Here is a 17,883-nt window from a genome sequence, read left to right on the forward strand (position 1 = left end):
CATCAATATCCCGTTCGTTGTTTTCTTTTGTAATTTATTGCCACGAGCCGTGTTTTTATGTTTAAAGGCGCCTTGTTTTATTAGTTTTTATGTCAATTTAAGATGTCTTTTATTTTTTACAATTTTATATTCGTCTGATTAAGAAATATTAATGAATTAAAGGAATTTGTCTCTATAATATAATGTCATAAATTATGATTATAACTTTAATGTTTTTGAATTACGACGAATAGTTATATATCACAGAAAAGGTAATGCACAAGAGTATCAATGTTATAGATTTATTGATACTTATAATTATGTGTAATAAAGATAGATTCTTCCACGAAAATGCAGTGCAATAATAATATTTTCCTCCTGCGTTGTGATTATTGGAAATTAAATAAAAAAATATGAAATTTAATCTCAAGAAAAACCAGATGACTACAATAATATGACATCACTGGACTCGATATTGACGTTGATAGAATCTTTGAAACCTTCGTCATGACGTAAATGGAGATGTATGTTTTTTTTCCAGTGACGTCATTAATATTCATACTGGCTGATATAAATCTTAGATTTGAATATAACCAAAAACAAAAATCCTAAAACAATTGCGATGTTATTTTATAAGGAAAGGTAGTCTTTATACAGCTTCATGGATCATAGAAAAGTAAAAAAGTTTTAAAGGAGAAGTCAGATGTACCAAACTATGATGTTCCACTGTGTTCTCATTTGAATGAATGAACCATGATCGCGACCTGGTAAACCATGGAAAGTATTTATATAATAAAGTAAAGTGTATTTACATAGTTTTTTTCGTTCATTTGTTATAAATTATAAAAAAAGTAACATATTTATCAATATTAAATTAAAGATTGCTACATTTACGTTTGGAAAATTTGAAATAATTTTACTTCATTTTTAGGTATACATTTTTTTTTTCAAAATTCATTTTTAACTGGAAAAAAATGCATAGATACAAATAGGGATTCATTTTTAAATATTGTATGTTATATAATATTTAAAATCTTTCCGCTCATTTTAGACTCAAATTAATAATAATATTTTTTATATAATGGATATATATAACAACTAATATATAATGATAGTCGTAAGGAAAATGCCATAAAACAACAGAGAGATCTGGTTCTAATTTAAATTTGTTCCAATAGGTATGATAACTGAATGTATGTATGATAAAGTGCTGATATTAGTAACAGTGCTTTTAAATATAATTTTGATATATATATAAATAAGCTTCTGTTAGTTCTATATTATTTTTGAGAGACGAAAATCAAGAGGTTTTTTTTTTATAATTGGCCTGTATGTACACAATATAAGCAGCTTTTTTAAGACATAAAATATCATCTACAGATATTATAAGTTCAGCTTGACAGTGAACACTGATGCTATGAATATACATCAGTGATTAATAAACATTCGTAACTAGTTTAACGTAAGGAGAAGTAAGTCTAAGTCCATTAAATTTAACTCGTAAGACGAACTGCTTATCAAATGACCTGATAAAGACCAAGCTGCCACCGAACAAAGTGACTTCTTCACTATTAGTACAATTTTCTTTTATGAGTAAAAGTCCTCCATTCCTATCCTCTATCAGGGAAGCCTTCCATACTTTATATAATTAACTTAAATTTTAAGAACTACTTTTATAATTACGAACTATGCTATTGATGCAAAGGGAACAGACGTTCATCACAAGTTGAATATTAACTGTAGTTTTTCGCTTTCACGTATAAAACGTACTCTTGAAAGAAGCTCAATAGTCTTCTCTTAAGATAAATAGTCTTCTATTTTCTATTAGAACATTGTATCGAATCATCTCATATAAGTTCTCAGCACTAAAAATCAGAATGCCATGTCCTATTTGAATAATCTATGGAAAATGCTAAATATATTTTATTATTGGCATATAATTAATAAAAATACATACGCTACATAAACTGTGTTACTCATATACTAACTGACTATACAAATACACTTTGTGTATTATAACTCGAACATAAAACCAAATGCTGTTAGTAACTTATATCATACAAACACTCGTTTGCCTTTCTTCATTTCGTCTTTCCCATCACAAAACGAAGCGTACGAAATAACATCGACAATCCCACGTCGTTAGCCAATCTTTAATTACAAATAAAATGTATCTTGTGAATAGCTGGTAACATTGAAATAGAATTGGAAAATATATAACTCGAATGCAATACCGGGCTGCCGGGGTTCCATAACTTACGGCATATTTATTATAGTGCGGCACAAAACACGTATCCATTGCACTCATTTGGATTATAAACGTATTTATATAAACAGTGACGTGTTAATATCGTTTTATATATCATTATTAAGTGACGTTGTCGTGTTCAAATCAGTCATTACAAAGTAATTACTGCAAATGTTTCATTTAAACTAGTCGCAACTAATATTTTCATGAATGTCATATGAAGTGTAAATTTTAATCGTTACAATTATATAGGTACAGATCGAAGCTATGACTTGCTTTTAAGCTCATTTTAAAATGTTATTCATTTTTCAAAATTACTTAATCGTTAAATTAATTAATAATAACGAAACTAGATATCGGTAATATAAAAAAATTACGCATACTTTTTGTTTGTTTGAAGGTATTTTATAAAAAATCATATAATACAGACCGTTTGTATAGTCCGTTTCGTAATAATAGATCAAACGTTCAAATCACCTTAACATTCTATCAAATAGTTGTTATTATTAATATGTGATCTCTGTTACAATGGATGCTGTATCTGAGATTAGATTAGTTGCGTATCGCACGTACATCCCGAGGCTTTGAGTTCAATCCGTATATAATCACTAATGTATACCGCGCGTAACTAGATTACGTTTGTGCGTACCTCGGAATGCTCTCTGTTTATAAACATTTTTAGTATCTAAGATAAGATTGTTATATTGTATTGTGTTTTTGGTAAGGGGGCTAGTGTCGGTTGGACCTGGTTTGGAACTCATACAAATATATAATATTCGAAAATTTGCTGTCATAAAAATTCGGTTTTATTTCCTATAATAATAAAGTTGAAATTTGCTTAAATGTTTTTATAATATATATTTTTAATGAAAACGTAAGTTGCGTATGATGGTTTTATGTGTTTTTATTTCAACATAAGAACCGTATAATACACCACGCCGTGACATTTACTGAAGAGTTTTAAACGTTTCTCTGGTAAACTGACCGTCAAATTTTTTAAATAAAAGTATATTTTGCTCGGTCTACTGATAGCTTGATAAATTGTCTAACAAGTGGAAAAGCGTTTACATTTACAGACGATTCGTATTCTGTGACTTGTAATCCGTTGTAATAGAGATCATTTTGGTGTAACTTTTGTAAGATGACAGTAAAAAAGTTTGCTAGTTAGATGCAGTGGCGGAGTGACAGCCTCCAGTTTTGCGATGCTCCCAATCAATTTGTGCCCACACGTTGTATTTCGATACAAAGTTACTACCGTGTGGGTTATTCTAAGATTTTAGAATAGAATTCATTTTATTTTTATATAAAAATAATAAAAATATATTTTCATTTATTTAAATTAAATTTATAATAAAACTATTCAATAAATCAAGTTATATATTTAAAAATTGTTGATTAAAATATAGGCTCAGCTAACGAAAGACTCTATTCGTGATTTCTGGGTGGCTCAATAGTTTTTTTGGGAAATCATAGTGGAATGGCCCACATGAGTGGTGTTTTATATAAATGCGATACGTCGGCGTTGTTTGTTCAGTAATCAAGTAGCCCTTATTAAATTTAATAACGAGCCACTAGTTATAGTAACAGGCAGCCAACAACACCACGCTCTGGAATTATAAAATGGCGGAAGCTTGTTAACCTGTGTCATGGGTTAGGTTAAAATGTACAGATAATAAAAATATCACTAATATTGTTTAAAAACAAAGAAAATCAGACAGTTTTGTCAACATCAGAAAGCGTTCTAAATTAAATTAAGTATCTGATATTTGAGGAAATTTATAAACAGTTAAATATATCTATGACTTGAATTTGACAAAAAAAAAAACTCTAAAAATATGTGTTGTTCTGAAAAAAAAAGAACCTCTTAAAAGCTCGGTTAAATCAAAAATTTAATACACATACAGCCACATACAATTCAAAAGCCATAACCCGCGCGTATAATGCGGAGTCCAAGCCTGAGAGCAGTCCAAGAACCGTCCATCTGGACTCGGTGCAAGGCCTTCAAAAGCTCCATAGCCCACGTCGCAAAAAGGAAAATTCCCAACTCATTTTATCAATTCTTCGTTTTAGTATTTGAATGAGACGGTATATCCCGCGATATTTATTGCTGCTACATATACCACTACCGACTCCATATTGTCCAGCTATAAACAATAAGAACAATAGCCTTAATGCGAATCGTATGCCGTATGTATTATTGACTAGCTTTTGTCCTCGTACTAAGGAAGCTTGGGATGTCTTTTTGTGCATAAAAATATACTCCGATTTTTTATGCCTGTGATGTTTAGATTATCGTTCTGATCTTAAAATTGACTGGTCTTGAACATAGCGATCGATTGAGATTAAGTCTTAAAACTTAAATACAGTTTGCATGAAATGTATTTATTTATATTATACGTGTGTATTTAAGTATAAAGCAGTGATTTTTTTTATCCGCTGTCGTTTTTCATCGATTATATTAGCGTTGTTTTAATCGATTTTTTCGTGGACATTATTCGATAGCATTCCACACAACAAAGGCATTGTTGAATACTTGTATAAAGCTATTGTAATATCGCGATGTGTGAGGAAACGGATAGTGGACGCGTAACACGAGATTCCTGCGTACGCGCAGCTATGCAAGGATCCATTTAGGGATGTTTTTAAACATCGATAAATTAAATGTCGATATAACATATAAATTACTTTCGAAACACTATTGATATAGAAAATTTATAATTTAATTAAGATTCAGGTAAGTTTTATCGTTACTATAAAAACGTTCGATAAGTATCCGTAGCGGCTCATCACTACTAAATTTCTTTTTTATTTTTAACCTGTGCACTGAATACTTTGCGGTATAAAACAATTTTTGTGTGCACGTGCCTTATAAGATCGATCGCTGGGTTTCTTTAAGATAAGTTACATATTACCAGAAGATTACCAAATGGGAATTACTTTAAATGTGTAATTACTCATTTTTTATTTCATACTTTACACAACATTAATTAATAAATATTATAATGAAATCAAAATATGTACATATAATTTTTATTCTTAAAAGCATCCCTTTTTGTTTTTTCAAATAATTATTTACGGTTTTTTCATATTCTAAATAGTTCAGTCAACGTTCAAATATTTCAAAAATGTGTTTTTATCGGAGTTTTTATTTTGTGGTTTGATTAAGGCATTTTATTCAACCTCAATTGACTGCTTTTCTTGTATGTTGTCCATTTTATCGAGGACCATATATACATGACGATGACCTGGGCGGAGGGACCATTTATTCTGGTGGACCCTGAATACCTACACGGTCCTTACTAATCGTATCGATTTAGTTACACTTCGACATTCAAAGAATTCACAGTAACTTTTTCTAAAGATAATTCCGTGATGGCATGCAATTTAAAATTAAATATTTATTTTAAAATTTTAATTGATCTTATTCAATGTGTAAATAACGTAATATATATTTTAATATATAAATCTATATATTTGTATATATTGAAATAAAACTAGTAACATGTAAACCCGACGTTTCGGTTACTTTGCAGCAACCGTGATCACGGGCAGACGAGATTCTCATTCTCTCAGATCTAGTTATAATAATTTTAAATGCTTAGGAAATCCGAAAAATATTACTTTTATTTCAATGAGCTCGCGGAAGTCTTTGATCTCAATCTCAACTTTGCATAGTCACATTACATTTGAAGAATTTCCTGTTACTCATTCAATGACCTTTATAATTTTCGAGGATTTACGAATGTATATCTGCAAATACACTTACTTCGTAGAATAAAATTAACAATATCTCAATTCAACCAAAACTAAATGATGAATTTGTGACACAAACGAAAACTACCAAATAAGGCAGTCAAGTCGCGTGCATCAGCTAGTTAAGATGCGTGCTACTTGAAGTCTATTGGCAAATTACACCTCTATACCCAGTACTGGTAACTGTTTTAGACTATATATTTTTTTTGTGATCGTATCTAATCTGTCAGCATCCAATGCACGCCGCCAACACGAAGCCGTCACAGTTGAACGGAACACAGCAATGTAACGCGTTTTTTTGTTTATTTTTTTTTCTTACGTCTAATTAATTTCACGCTTCCATCATTTAGTTTTTTCGTTCACATTAATTGAGTCGGCTCCAGCCTTTATCGTGTTTAATGTACACGTGCTTAAAATGTTATTCTGAAACTGAAAAACCCTAAAACGTTCCATTATTTTTTTTCTATATTTCTAAACATTTCTAAATATATATTTCACTAATTCATTTTATTATTTCGATTTTCAGATCAAAATATTATATACATGAAAATCTCTGTAAACAAAATCTATTGTCACTAATTAAAAAAAAAAAAATTTTTTTTAATAGAAAGTGAAATTTTGTGAATTGTTTTGAAATTCTCGATTCGTACATGTAGAGACATATTGATAGATAATATAAATGCCACAAATATATTAGAGACATGATTTATTTAATATGTTCATATTGAACTATATACGAAAACTCAAACTAAGGATAATACGTACAGTAAGTTTTGCAGTATTCACTAAAGCTGTTGCAAAGTCCGATTTTAAATACACATGTTTGTGTATATGTGGACTCTATAAAAACCCATAAAGTAACTTTTTGAGTGATAGAGCAACAGCAATCCATACATCCTCACGAACTCGCATTTATTTATAAAGTAGGTTTGTTACAAAACGAATATACAAGATTTTCTTCAAAATATTTCATATATATATATATATATATATTCAAACAATATCACATGACATTCACAGTTTACGAAATACGAACAAGCAGAAAAAGCAATGCACTAATTACGAAGTAATGTTTATATGAAGTGGAAAGTTTGTTTAACTTTACGAATTGATACCAAAGAAACGCGACTGTGTTTATTTCAACGTAACTCTCCTGAACTGTAGATCGTGGATATGAATAATCATGACGTAACGGAATCCCGAAAAAAAAATTGACAAATCTTATAGAGCATCACGAAAAAATATAAAAAACAAGAATGGAAATGAAATAAAATTTACTATTATTATTTGATATATTTTTGTTACAGAACATATTTTAAAGATATTTCTAAGATATTTTAAATTATTTTTATATGAGAGCTTTGTAAGGATATTTCTCTATTATCGAGTACAATCTGATCTCTGCCGCTGTAAATCACTGAACTCTACAAATTACGTCCAATACAAAAGATATCGTTCCATGGGAACAGAACTCTATGAGAGTATATAACGATATATAGAGTAGGTATTTTATTAACAGTATTCAAAGATTGTAGAGTTTTTTATAAAAAATGATAAGAGAGTCGCGCTTAATATTTTTGTTCCCTTCGTAAATAAGAAAAATTAGATTGTCTGATTCTAACAATTTACTCATGTTAATTTTGTTTTTCCGCTCATTGAAGCGATGTAGAGTCTTCATTTGTATTATTTTTATATATTTACTAACAATTTATATTTACTTATACATACCAAAATACTGTTAAAATTAGATTTAATATAAAAACCGTTCACAATTCTAACCGGAAGCAACATTTTAGTTGAGTTTTATTTTAATACCTAAACACATTTTACAGGGTCAATGACATTATTTCAAAGTTGATCTGAATTCAGTGAAAAATTCGACAGCATTAATAGAACGTTTTTCCGTCTCTATCTTAAAACGAAATGTAACTTAGCAAGACAGAGACAGCTGTAGATTGTGAGTGTTGTTATAAAAAAGCAGCAAAAAACTCAATCACAATGATGAAATAGCGCTTCCATCTCGCTCTTCATTACAGAAATATATTGGAGTGAAAGAGAGAGAAAGATATTTTGTGAGCTTCGTTACGATGTGGGCGGCGTGAATCACTGAAGAGGGAATGATTTTTATAGAACGATTCATAGTAGAGTCGTCTCGCTCTGTATATTTTTATAATATTGTCGTATTTTTCTTTTTATAACATATTTATTTTTAATTAAAAGTATTATTATATACCCAAATCGTACCAGAGATATATGTGTACTGTAATTCAGAATGCGTTAAATAATCATTTTTTATTAATACAAAATTAATCTGTTTAAATTTCATCTTTTTTTTTTATAAAAGTTATTTTAAATATTTTTTCAATTAAAATAATATTAAAAACTCTATATTTCGATATTAGCTTCCTTTCATCCTACGGGAACTCGTTGATGTCTTTTACTCGAGGAAGTGTGACGCAATAGACAACAAACATAATATTGTAATTATTAGTAAGTCTTACATGTATTATTAAACTAAGATAGATTTTTAACAAGCTTGATAATAAATTTAACACTCTACGTAGCGCAAACCGCTAACTTGATTATCACGTATACTGTTTGTTTGAATTTAACATGTGACAAGAAAGATTGTTAGTTTATTTCGAGCCACGTGAAATCTTATCAATATAAACGGCCGCTAATTGTATCTTAAATGAAACACAAATCCTGTCAGTTAGTCCCGTTACAAAAAAGCTTTAAAACAAAACCAAAACATCCATCAGTCAGAGGTGATCCCTGTATCCGTGAGAGTCATACATCCCACGAGAGGCTGTATAGTTAGTAAAAAGCGCGCGAACGCAGTGCACCGCCGATGCCCGTGCGCACAGCACGTACACACGCGCGCGACTGTCACAACTGACAACGACCATAGTATTGTCAAATTCAAAAATGGAACGAATGCTTCCTAATCGATTCTATTTCGATTTAACTTGATGTATGCGGCCAGTATTTTTTTTTGTTTTTTTTTTTTTCGGAATGGATTGAAGTGACTGTTGCCAGTATTTTGCTATATATATATTTTTTTGGAATGACATTTTTAAATACAGGTGTTAGTGTATCGTATACAGTGCTAAATACTTTTTAAGGTCCGACTAACTTTGTTCAGTCGGTTATGTGGTTACAAGGGCGTGAATTTTGACTCGTTACATGTGTGAACTGTTATCGTTGAAATTGAAGAATTCCATATGAGCATTTGTGGAAATAAATTGATGATAATTATAAATCAATAAAGGATTATACAGCCGCTGTTAAATAGAACGGTAATATTTTTTTTTGTATCTTGAAAGTAAATAAATATTTTACCTAAATATATATATATATATAAAAATCAAAAACAAAAACTTGCAAATATTTCTTCATATTTTAATAATTTTTATTTCAGTAAGATGTACAAAAAAAAAGAAGAATTAAGTATATATATACAATACATATATTGATAAAAAAAAATATTTAACATTTTAATATTTTTTATATAATAATTTCAATTAAACGTCTCAATGGAGCGATTTCGTTAAAATATATTTATATTAATATCAAAAATAATATTTTTATCTTCGACGGTATTCAAAAGGAAACATACTATGTACATCCTAGTTTTTCTAATATTTAAGGATTCAATCTGACATAACGGAGACGACCCTCGACGAAGTCTCACTTGATGAATGAGAGCATCTTTGACTAGTATAATCTCATAGACAGGACTTAGACGAAATTTGTATTCAATTTATCAAATCTTAAAACAGGATTATCGGTTCAGAAATATAATAATTATATATAGATTTTCTTATACTTCCATTATATTTTCGATACGTTGAATAAAGTTTAAAATATCCCTTAAAGTGCATACTATGTACAAAGTAGTATTACAAAGGTTCAATATAAAAGCTTTTTTATAATAATAATATATATATTTTTTTATATAACAATAGTTCAAAAACATGACGCACTTTGACGTTATATATTTTTTGTTGTCTATGGTTTTCCTAATCGCAGCCGAAATCCATTCCGGTTCACAGATTATGATTCTTGTATTGTATTATTTTATTGATTTATTCAAATTATTTGATTATCCTACTTAAAGTTCGGGTTTTATTTTTAAGATACATTTAAAATGTACAATAGTGTTAAGGAAGAGCTTTAAAATGGTATCGTAGTCGTATATAGTATGTAGAATAAAAAAATGGAAAGTATAAAACCTTATTTGAAATTTTATGAATTAGTGTTTTTTTTTAATTATCCCTATAAAGGGGTAATTTAAAAAAAAACTATGTGATTTGGAAACATGGATTGGAATTTATACCAATCATATAAATCAATGCCAGAAGTACTTATGAGACTACTTTTACTACTACTACTTCTACTACTGCTACTACTACTAGACTTTATCCAACGATTCTAAAAAAATCATTGGAAGTAACATTCACTCTAACCACGACTTCATTTTGTATGTCAAAATGTATTTTAAATTGGTTACGTAGTTTGAACACGTTTGGGTGAGAGACAAACAAACATATTTTTTTGTTAACAATATTTTAGCGTACAATAATATATACATAATTTTAGGCTGTATACACATGTAATATATAAACATATGCATTCTGAAAATTTTTGTCCGTGCAGATACTATGTAACAAGAACTCATTGTAATCAAAATATTAAAGATACATATTCAATCTTTATTTGTTATCTTGATAATAAAACTGTGATATAAAAGTATATGAATTTTACGCTTTTATTTGATATGTTAATAACTTGTCAAGCCATACTGGGTTAAGCGTCATATATGAAGAGGCAACATATAGGATTTCGTTAGGAGCCAGTTTTAAAATAGGTTTTATAAATTCAATAAGACGTACATATGAAGCAAATTAGACTTTTTTTTGTACAAGAAAAGAAAAGTTCCAAAAAAAGTCCTTAGTTTTTGGTACAAAAACACCATCGTGCCGTGACGCGCTATGGTTGACACGCTATGGAAAATTGTTTGAAATCGTAAATCACGCTTTAACGGTAGTGCTGGTGTAAAGTTTTTAATGCGTACAAATTAATATTAATTGTAAAAACAATATAGTTATTGTAAACTAATAGTTACCAATCGATTCTATAGATATTATATAGTATCAATTTACAATATTTAATAGACACATATTAATATAGTAATGAAATTTTACTTTGAATCTTAAGCTATCTTAATGCAAAATTTCCTCTGAATAAGTTAATCAGATTTCGCTTGATTGAATAATTATCACGCGTATTATAAGCACTTAATCTTATATGGATACACACTAGCTTCGCACGCGACTTCGTCCACGTTTTGAATTTGATACAAACACCAGCCAGCAGTCTATAGTCCGTTTTACGTGAATTTACACAAAATAATAAACTTTTCTGAAACAATCACACGTAGTACTTTGAGTATAATTTTTCTGTATATTTTTTCTTTTGTATGAGATTATTTACATTGAAGCGCTTCATTGGAAACCATTTATTATATTTTTCTTGAAAGAATAACAATTATGAATAAATAGTAACATAGAATGTTATAATTTTATTAGGATAGGTTATATATATAATTGCAAGAAATTGTTTAGTTGAGAGTCACACATAAATATTACACTTAAGAAATAACAATAAAAATATCTAAATATCATAAACAAATAGAGTAATAATAATAAAATAGAAGATATTTGATTAAAATGATATAATTAGATTTTTACCCTTAGAAATATATTAATTCACAAAAAAGGTTCATAATATAAAAAAAAAAATATGTTATGTTAATTTAGGTCGTCAATATCATATTTTTTTTTAGTTTATTTATTTTTTATTTACAAAATTCCTAATGAAACTGGTTTGAACGAAACAAATATCTGATATCGACCCTTGACCCCGGCCTCGTGAAACGAAATTAAATTTCTTTGCTCTCTATAACTTACACTTATACAAAAAACTGGTTCCGATTTCAATTTATCATGCCCCGTTTAAACATGAATAATTGGATGTTCTAAAATTTTTAATGGACTTTTTTTTTTAATTGTCAAGAAAAACAAGATTAAAACGCATAAATTAAAAATTATTCTTCCTAATATTATATATGTTAATATATTTATATTCAGCTAATAAAATATAAGAAAGAATTATATTGAATGATTAGATTAAACCGGGAGCCTTTTATTCAGCATGATATTCAGTGGTAAAACGAACAGCGAATGTCCTAGGAATATATTTGGATTGAAATCTGCAACGCTGTTTACTAACATATTAAATATTAAGATGGCAACATTGATTTCAAAAGGAGAATAGCCGATGAAGTCAGCCGGGTAACAGCGAGCAAATATTTAAATTTCAATTCGAACGTCGCATATCAATGGGGAGCCATAAGCCACCGGGTTTTGTTTTTATTTTTCGAAAAGCCGTACTGGCCGCACAGAGACAATAAAGAAAAAGGTACGGGAAAAAAATTAAAAAAAAAAAACAAGAAATAAACAGAATCTAGATTCGAAACACTGGCTGATTCGAGGCTGGAAACAAAAGAAGTTCGCTCCCGCCTGACCGAGATCTGAGTACGCGGCTGCATCGCGTTCAGACTTTTACTTATTTCTTTCTTTTTTTTCTGTAAACTTTACATCCATGTGATTCTTCTCCCAGATGAATCACAATAAGACTGTCTATCGATGTCAGCGGCTATTTTTTAAAATAATTACTATTTCATTTAAACTATTTTTTATAGACAGCGTACAATTGAGATGTTATACCAATTATATAATTTTTCATTTCATTGTACGCACAATGTATTCAAATTATATGAGTATTTGTTATGTGCATAATAAGTTTTTTTCCAACAACACATAATTTATTGCAATCTCTATAATCTGTACATGTTTATAAATAAATGAGATAAAATACAGACTCCAGGATTAGTTATCGACCTTGTATTAGCGTGTGCGATCATCTTGTTTGTAATTGCATTATATGTACTGTTGTAATATGACTAATACTTACATAGAAGCTCCTAAGAGATGTTTTGTCCTTAATGCTACTTATTTGTCGTATATTTCTGAACTATTACATAAAAAAACTCTTATCAATCTTTGTTTGAAATATATTTTTTTACTTTTAAATAAGGTTAAATTCTGACTGCACAAGTAAGAGAATTATAATAATGATAATATTACAAACAGGTTTAAATTACTCACTTATAAATTGTTTACCTTCCGTTTATTCAATTCAGGTAAAATTTTGGTCAAACACATATATTCTGTTTACTTTGCCAGCGGCTTCCTTCCAGTGTATGTTGCTTGTCTCATTAAGAAGCAAGCTCCGAAATTCTTTGTATCTCCGCGATGAACTTCACGGAAATCTGTTCAGCGGTTACATCCTTATAATTTAACCGACAGACAAACACACTTAAGCGTTTATAAAAAAAATATAAATGAAAAATAACGTGTATTTAAGCGACATTTGAGTTATAAAAAAATACACTAACTCATTCACCGCTATCTCCTTATATTGTAACTTAAAAAGCGCATTTATTAGCCAATTGTTAACAATATGGCGTGTACCGAGGGACGTGGTAACCCTAACCGACCAAATATTTGTCCTATATTTTGACACATTAGCACATATAAGACAGGGTGGTGCTTGTTAGCGGCCACTTAGCGGGGGTTGCAGGTGGTCTTTGTTTATGTGTTAATGCTTTTGATTTGAGGATACCAGCTGCAGGATCCTGGTACAGATCCTGGTCAGACCCGTACCAATAAATAACTGACTGATTACGTATTGTCAATCGTCTTTAATTGTATTTCGTGGTACAGGGTTTGTCAGAAATATATACGAATAAAAATTCTTTGGAAAGTATGAAGTTATTTTTAATATAAAACAATTTTTTTCTATCTAAATTGAACATGATGTAATTCTTTCAGTCTCAATATTTACAGCAACATAAGTAGATTAAATTTATAAATTCAAAGCTAATCAAAAAGGCCTTAATCTTGGAGCACTGAGATAAAGGGCATAATAAGTAGTCTTTGGCTACATGGACTTACGAATACAATCTGTATATTTTGGACGAGATTTTATTACTACTATGCTTAGTGCGATACATTCATGAAATATTACATTGAATAAAGAAAGGGAAACCACAACAACTTTCATATATTACAAAACATTGATTTTAATTGAATATAAAAACTTCGTCATAATTTAATCACTTTCTTAATAGTTTTTCTTTATTGTTCATATCATTAATTTAAGAGGACATTCAATGAGACTGTCTTGGAATACCACATCCAAAGTTTCTTAGATCCACACCTTAATTGTTAGCCATTACGCCCTACCAGAACTAATGCTCGCCTTATCATAATATGAATCGACGTCCGGATGACTTTTAGATGACAAACCTGTGTTTTCTTATACGGTTATTAATTTTGGGGCAGCACAATTTAGTTTAAATGCTAACATTATGAGAGTTCATTGATCTTTAGATATACCATTCTAACAGTTATGAAGTTTTTATTATATTAGGGACACGATGTTTGTATTTGGTACATATCACGTGAAATTTAATTTTATTCGTAAAGATATAGAGTTTATAATTGAAGACTTATCTAATATGAAAACAATTTGCATCAGACGTTTCAATAAGTCGGTATAATCGCGCAATTAATTTCTCCACTTGCTGTTTTCTGTTATCAAAGTCATCTAAGTCCATATAACTCGGGTCATCGACGCATTTAACTTAAATCTATTGTTCCTAAGTTACTATAGAAGTCACGGTTGCTTCCATATTGGCATATTGCAAACCTTACATGGTTGGAACCTAATGACCTACGACATTTCAACCGTTGTTACCGTCCCATTCTAATCCTATATGTTAGAGTAGATACGAGCACTGTATAATACGATATCGACTTGTTTTGTTCGATTTATAAGTGGCTAGGATTCGGAATCTGTTGCTCATATTGTTTCTTTAGTGCTCTGTCGATTTTATAACTTTTTTTTGTAATGTTTTGTTGTGGGGTTACACCGGGATTGATCCTGGCATATCATTTCTTATTTGTATTAAACGTTTGAATCATTTTACACAATGTAGCAACTTTATTGACCTATTAAAGTTTATATTAACGTAACACTGGGGGGTAATAAAGATTTATTTAGATTACATCGTAATTGTGTAAGATCTTTGTAGAATTTTCATAAAAGACCATGATTTATATTGCTTATATGGCTGGCTACGTAACTTGGTATATAATTTACAACTAAGCAACTATAAACAAATCTATATTAGTTATGAATTCATATATCTCTTACTTTAAATGTTTATTTTGTTTAAGTCTAAAATAGTGTTGTATATATATGTAATAATTCTTTGATGTATAAAACGGTAAAATATCTATAAAAATCGAGCTCCGTAAATGTAATCGTCTCAAACAACATAATCATAGCTCTGTTAATATAAGTACAGCACTAAACGCAGCTGTTACATAAGTTTGACAAATAAAAAATAACTTATAGTGTCCAATCACCGTTACAAAGTGATTGTAATCATTTTAAACGCGCCCTAACAACCCTACGAAATCATTGTCCCTTTAAAATCAGTTATTTGTGTGACTTGAAACGTTATAAGTCAGTTTTATCTTTAAAATAACACAAGTACAACATATCAGACGTCAAATAAGCGTCAGTTCGTTGTACTGGTCTTTAGATTTTCTATATTTTACATATTAAATATTTTTTATGACAATATATGCATTGTAATTTATACGCTTGGTTGTTTTTGTGTAATTTTTATAATATTCTCCTTTCTATTTTCAATGTCTATAGATCGTATATCCATATGAAATTTTATTAAATTCTATCAAGCTATGAGACGCACGACAATAATCAACATAACTACGAACCCTTAAAATATACTGCCCGTTTATTATATTATATGAACAATATAGGAAAATGCTATCAGCCTCCTTTATAAGCAAAGCACATTTAATTTAATCTGTACCAAAATTATTATTGTATGAACAATCTAAAATCAATTATATAAAGCCAGCCAAAACGTGCTGCTGTGACAAATATATCGCAATGAATGTCAACTCATAGATAAATGTTATAAGGAATAAATTGTAATTTATTTCATTCTATCGAAGCCCACATTAGTGTAGCCCGGTATCAATAAAAGCCGTTTTCTCTAAACCTATAAACTCAATGATAAATAAGTTAAGTATTTAAGCTAAACGACGAATTGTTATGCAAATATATCATATCGACTGGAAGCGTCATAATAATTCAATTTAATTAGTATTTTGGTTTCGGTGTGACAGCTGTGTAACTCCTCCCACTGCCTTTCCGGGATACCAAAGCCTTATTGGCTTTGAGGCAATTATGATGTTTAAATGTATTTTTATCACTCCATATATGTTATATGTTATATTTGTCATACCATAAGCGTAAGAACCAACCGCGGTTCATCATTTCCTTAATTCAGGCGTACTTTATTTTTATAAGGCTGTATCGTTTAAACTTATTTGAGTAGTTTTTTTTTGTTTAATATGGAATTCTAGTATGTTAATAGAGTTTTCTTTCTTTAGCTGTGTGAGTGTGGAGTGGCGGGCTCGGCGCTAATGATGACAACTGCGGGGGCGCGGAGGCACGCCACTCGGAGCGTACTGATACATCCTCATCAACATGTTCACGAGGTATGTGCAATGTAAGGACGAACATTCATATAATGAATTAATACACACACTATTTTAACTTATAAGAATGAATTCATCTAACCGAGCGGGACTAAGACCCGCAATCTCCGGTACATCCCTTTTCAGATGCTTTCCATTTATTTTTTTCTGAATTCTTAATTAAAGCATTAACTCAAATTTTCCTTAATAGTTAAAATATATTTTTACGTATTAAACCTTATTTAGAAAAATTATTTTGCAATGTTCATATATAAATAAACTTATCGGATGTCTTTTATAACACTTTGCATGAACACAAATGTCAGTATATATATTATATATATATTATTCACCTTACTTAACCAAATTTTCTGCGGTTAAAATTATTATTCAATTACGTAGCACACATAAGTTTTTAGTATTCGAGAAGAATCGCTGTATCACATCATATTTAGAGCCACTTCATATAAATGATGCTGTAATTCACCTATATTGCTTCGCTAAATCAATCGAAGGTTGAGTTTCGGTGATGACGACACGGTCTCCATAGTAACCATTACGGAGATACCATTTTTACACACGTGTTAATTACGACAAAGTGATTTGACGCCGCGTATATTTAATTTATATATTTGGAGACATCTTAACTTTACGATATCTAGTCGAACTATTCACATATTTGCTATTGAGTAATTATTTATATTTAACATCAATACATTGATAATAATTAAATGGCCAGGATATTGAGAGTTTTCTTCACTATCAATAAGGTCAAAATTATCGGTCTAAATTCTCTACAACGAGGACCGTAATTGAGATTTAATTTTGTTATTATTTACGTATGTACAATATTTCATCTTGCCAATGATTAGTATTTTCTAAAGATATAATATCCTTTTATTCACTTACATTGTATATTGACAGATACTTATAATAGATGCTACAGAACACAAACTTGGTTGCCTTCATTTAACAAAAGAGTTTTTTTTTATGTATCTTATTTAAAAACATGTAGTTTTATGTAATTATGGGACAAACATAACAACGATCATTAACATGGTATAAGGTATGTAAAATAATTAATTTATAAGTCAAAATTATGACTATGTTTAGGTCACTGCTACGAGTAATTTAAATAATATTTCAGCCGAATATGAGTTTACTAATGTTTATAATAATCGGTAATTGCATATAAAC

General features: G+C 29.5%; 1 protein-coding gene across 2 annotated transcripts in view; it reads left to right on the top strand.

Moving 5' to 3' along the window:
• The first annotated feature begins 8,816 nt into the window (after positions 1-8,816).
• Positions 8,817-17,883, top strand: part of LOC116773860 (PAS domain-containing protein cky-1) — a 68,870-nt gene continuing 59,803 nt past the window's right edge. The window contains exons 1-3 of one of the 2 annotated variants that reach the window (XM_061523833.1): positions 8,842-8,954; positions 9,067-9,279; positions 16,600-16,707. In XM_061523833.1, coding sequence (XP_061379817.1) covers positions 16,697-16,707 — 11 coding nt within the window. In that variant the 5' untranslated portion in view covers positions 8,842-8,954; positions 9,067-9,279; positions 16,600-16,696. Of the gene's footprint in view, positions 9,280-16,599; positions 16,708-17,883 lie in introns of both variants that reach the window. The other variant, XM_061523832.1, reaches the window with a different exon arrangement.

Source organism: Danaus plexippus, chromosome 20 (genome assembly GCF_018135715.1).
Source record: "Danaus plexippus chromosome 20, MEX_DaPlex, whole genome shotgun sequence".
NCBI lineage: Eukaryota > Metazoa > Arthropoda > Insecta > Lepidoptera > Nymphalidae > Danaus > Danaus plexippus.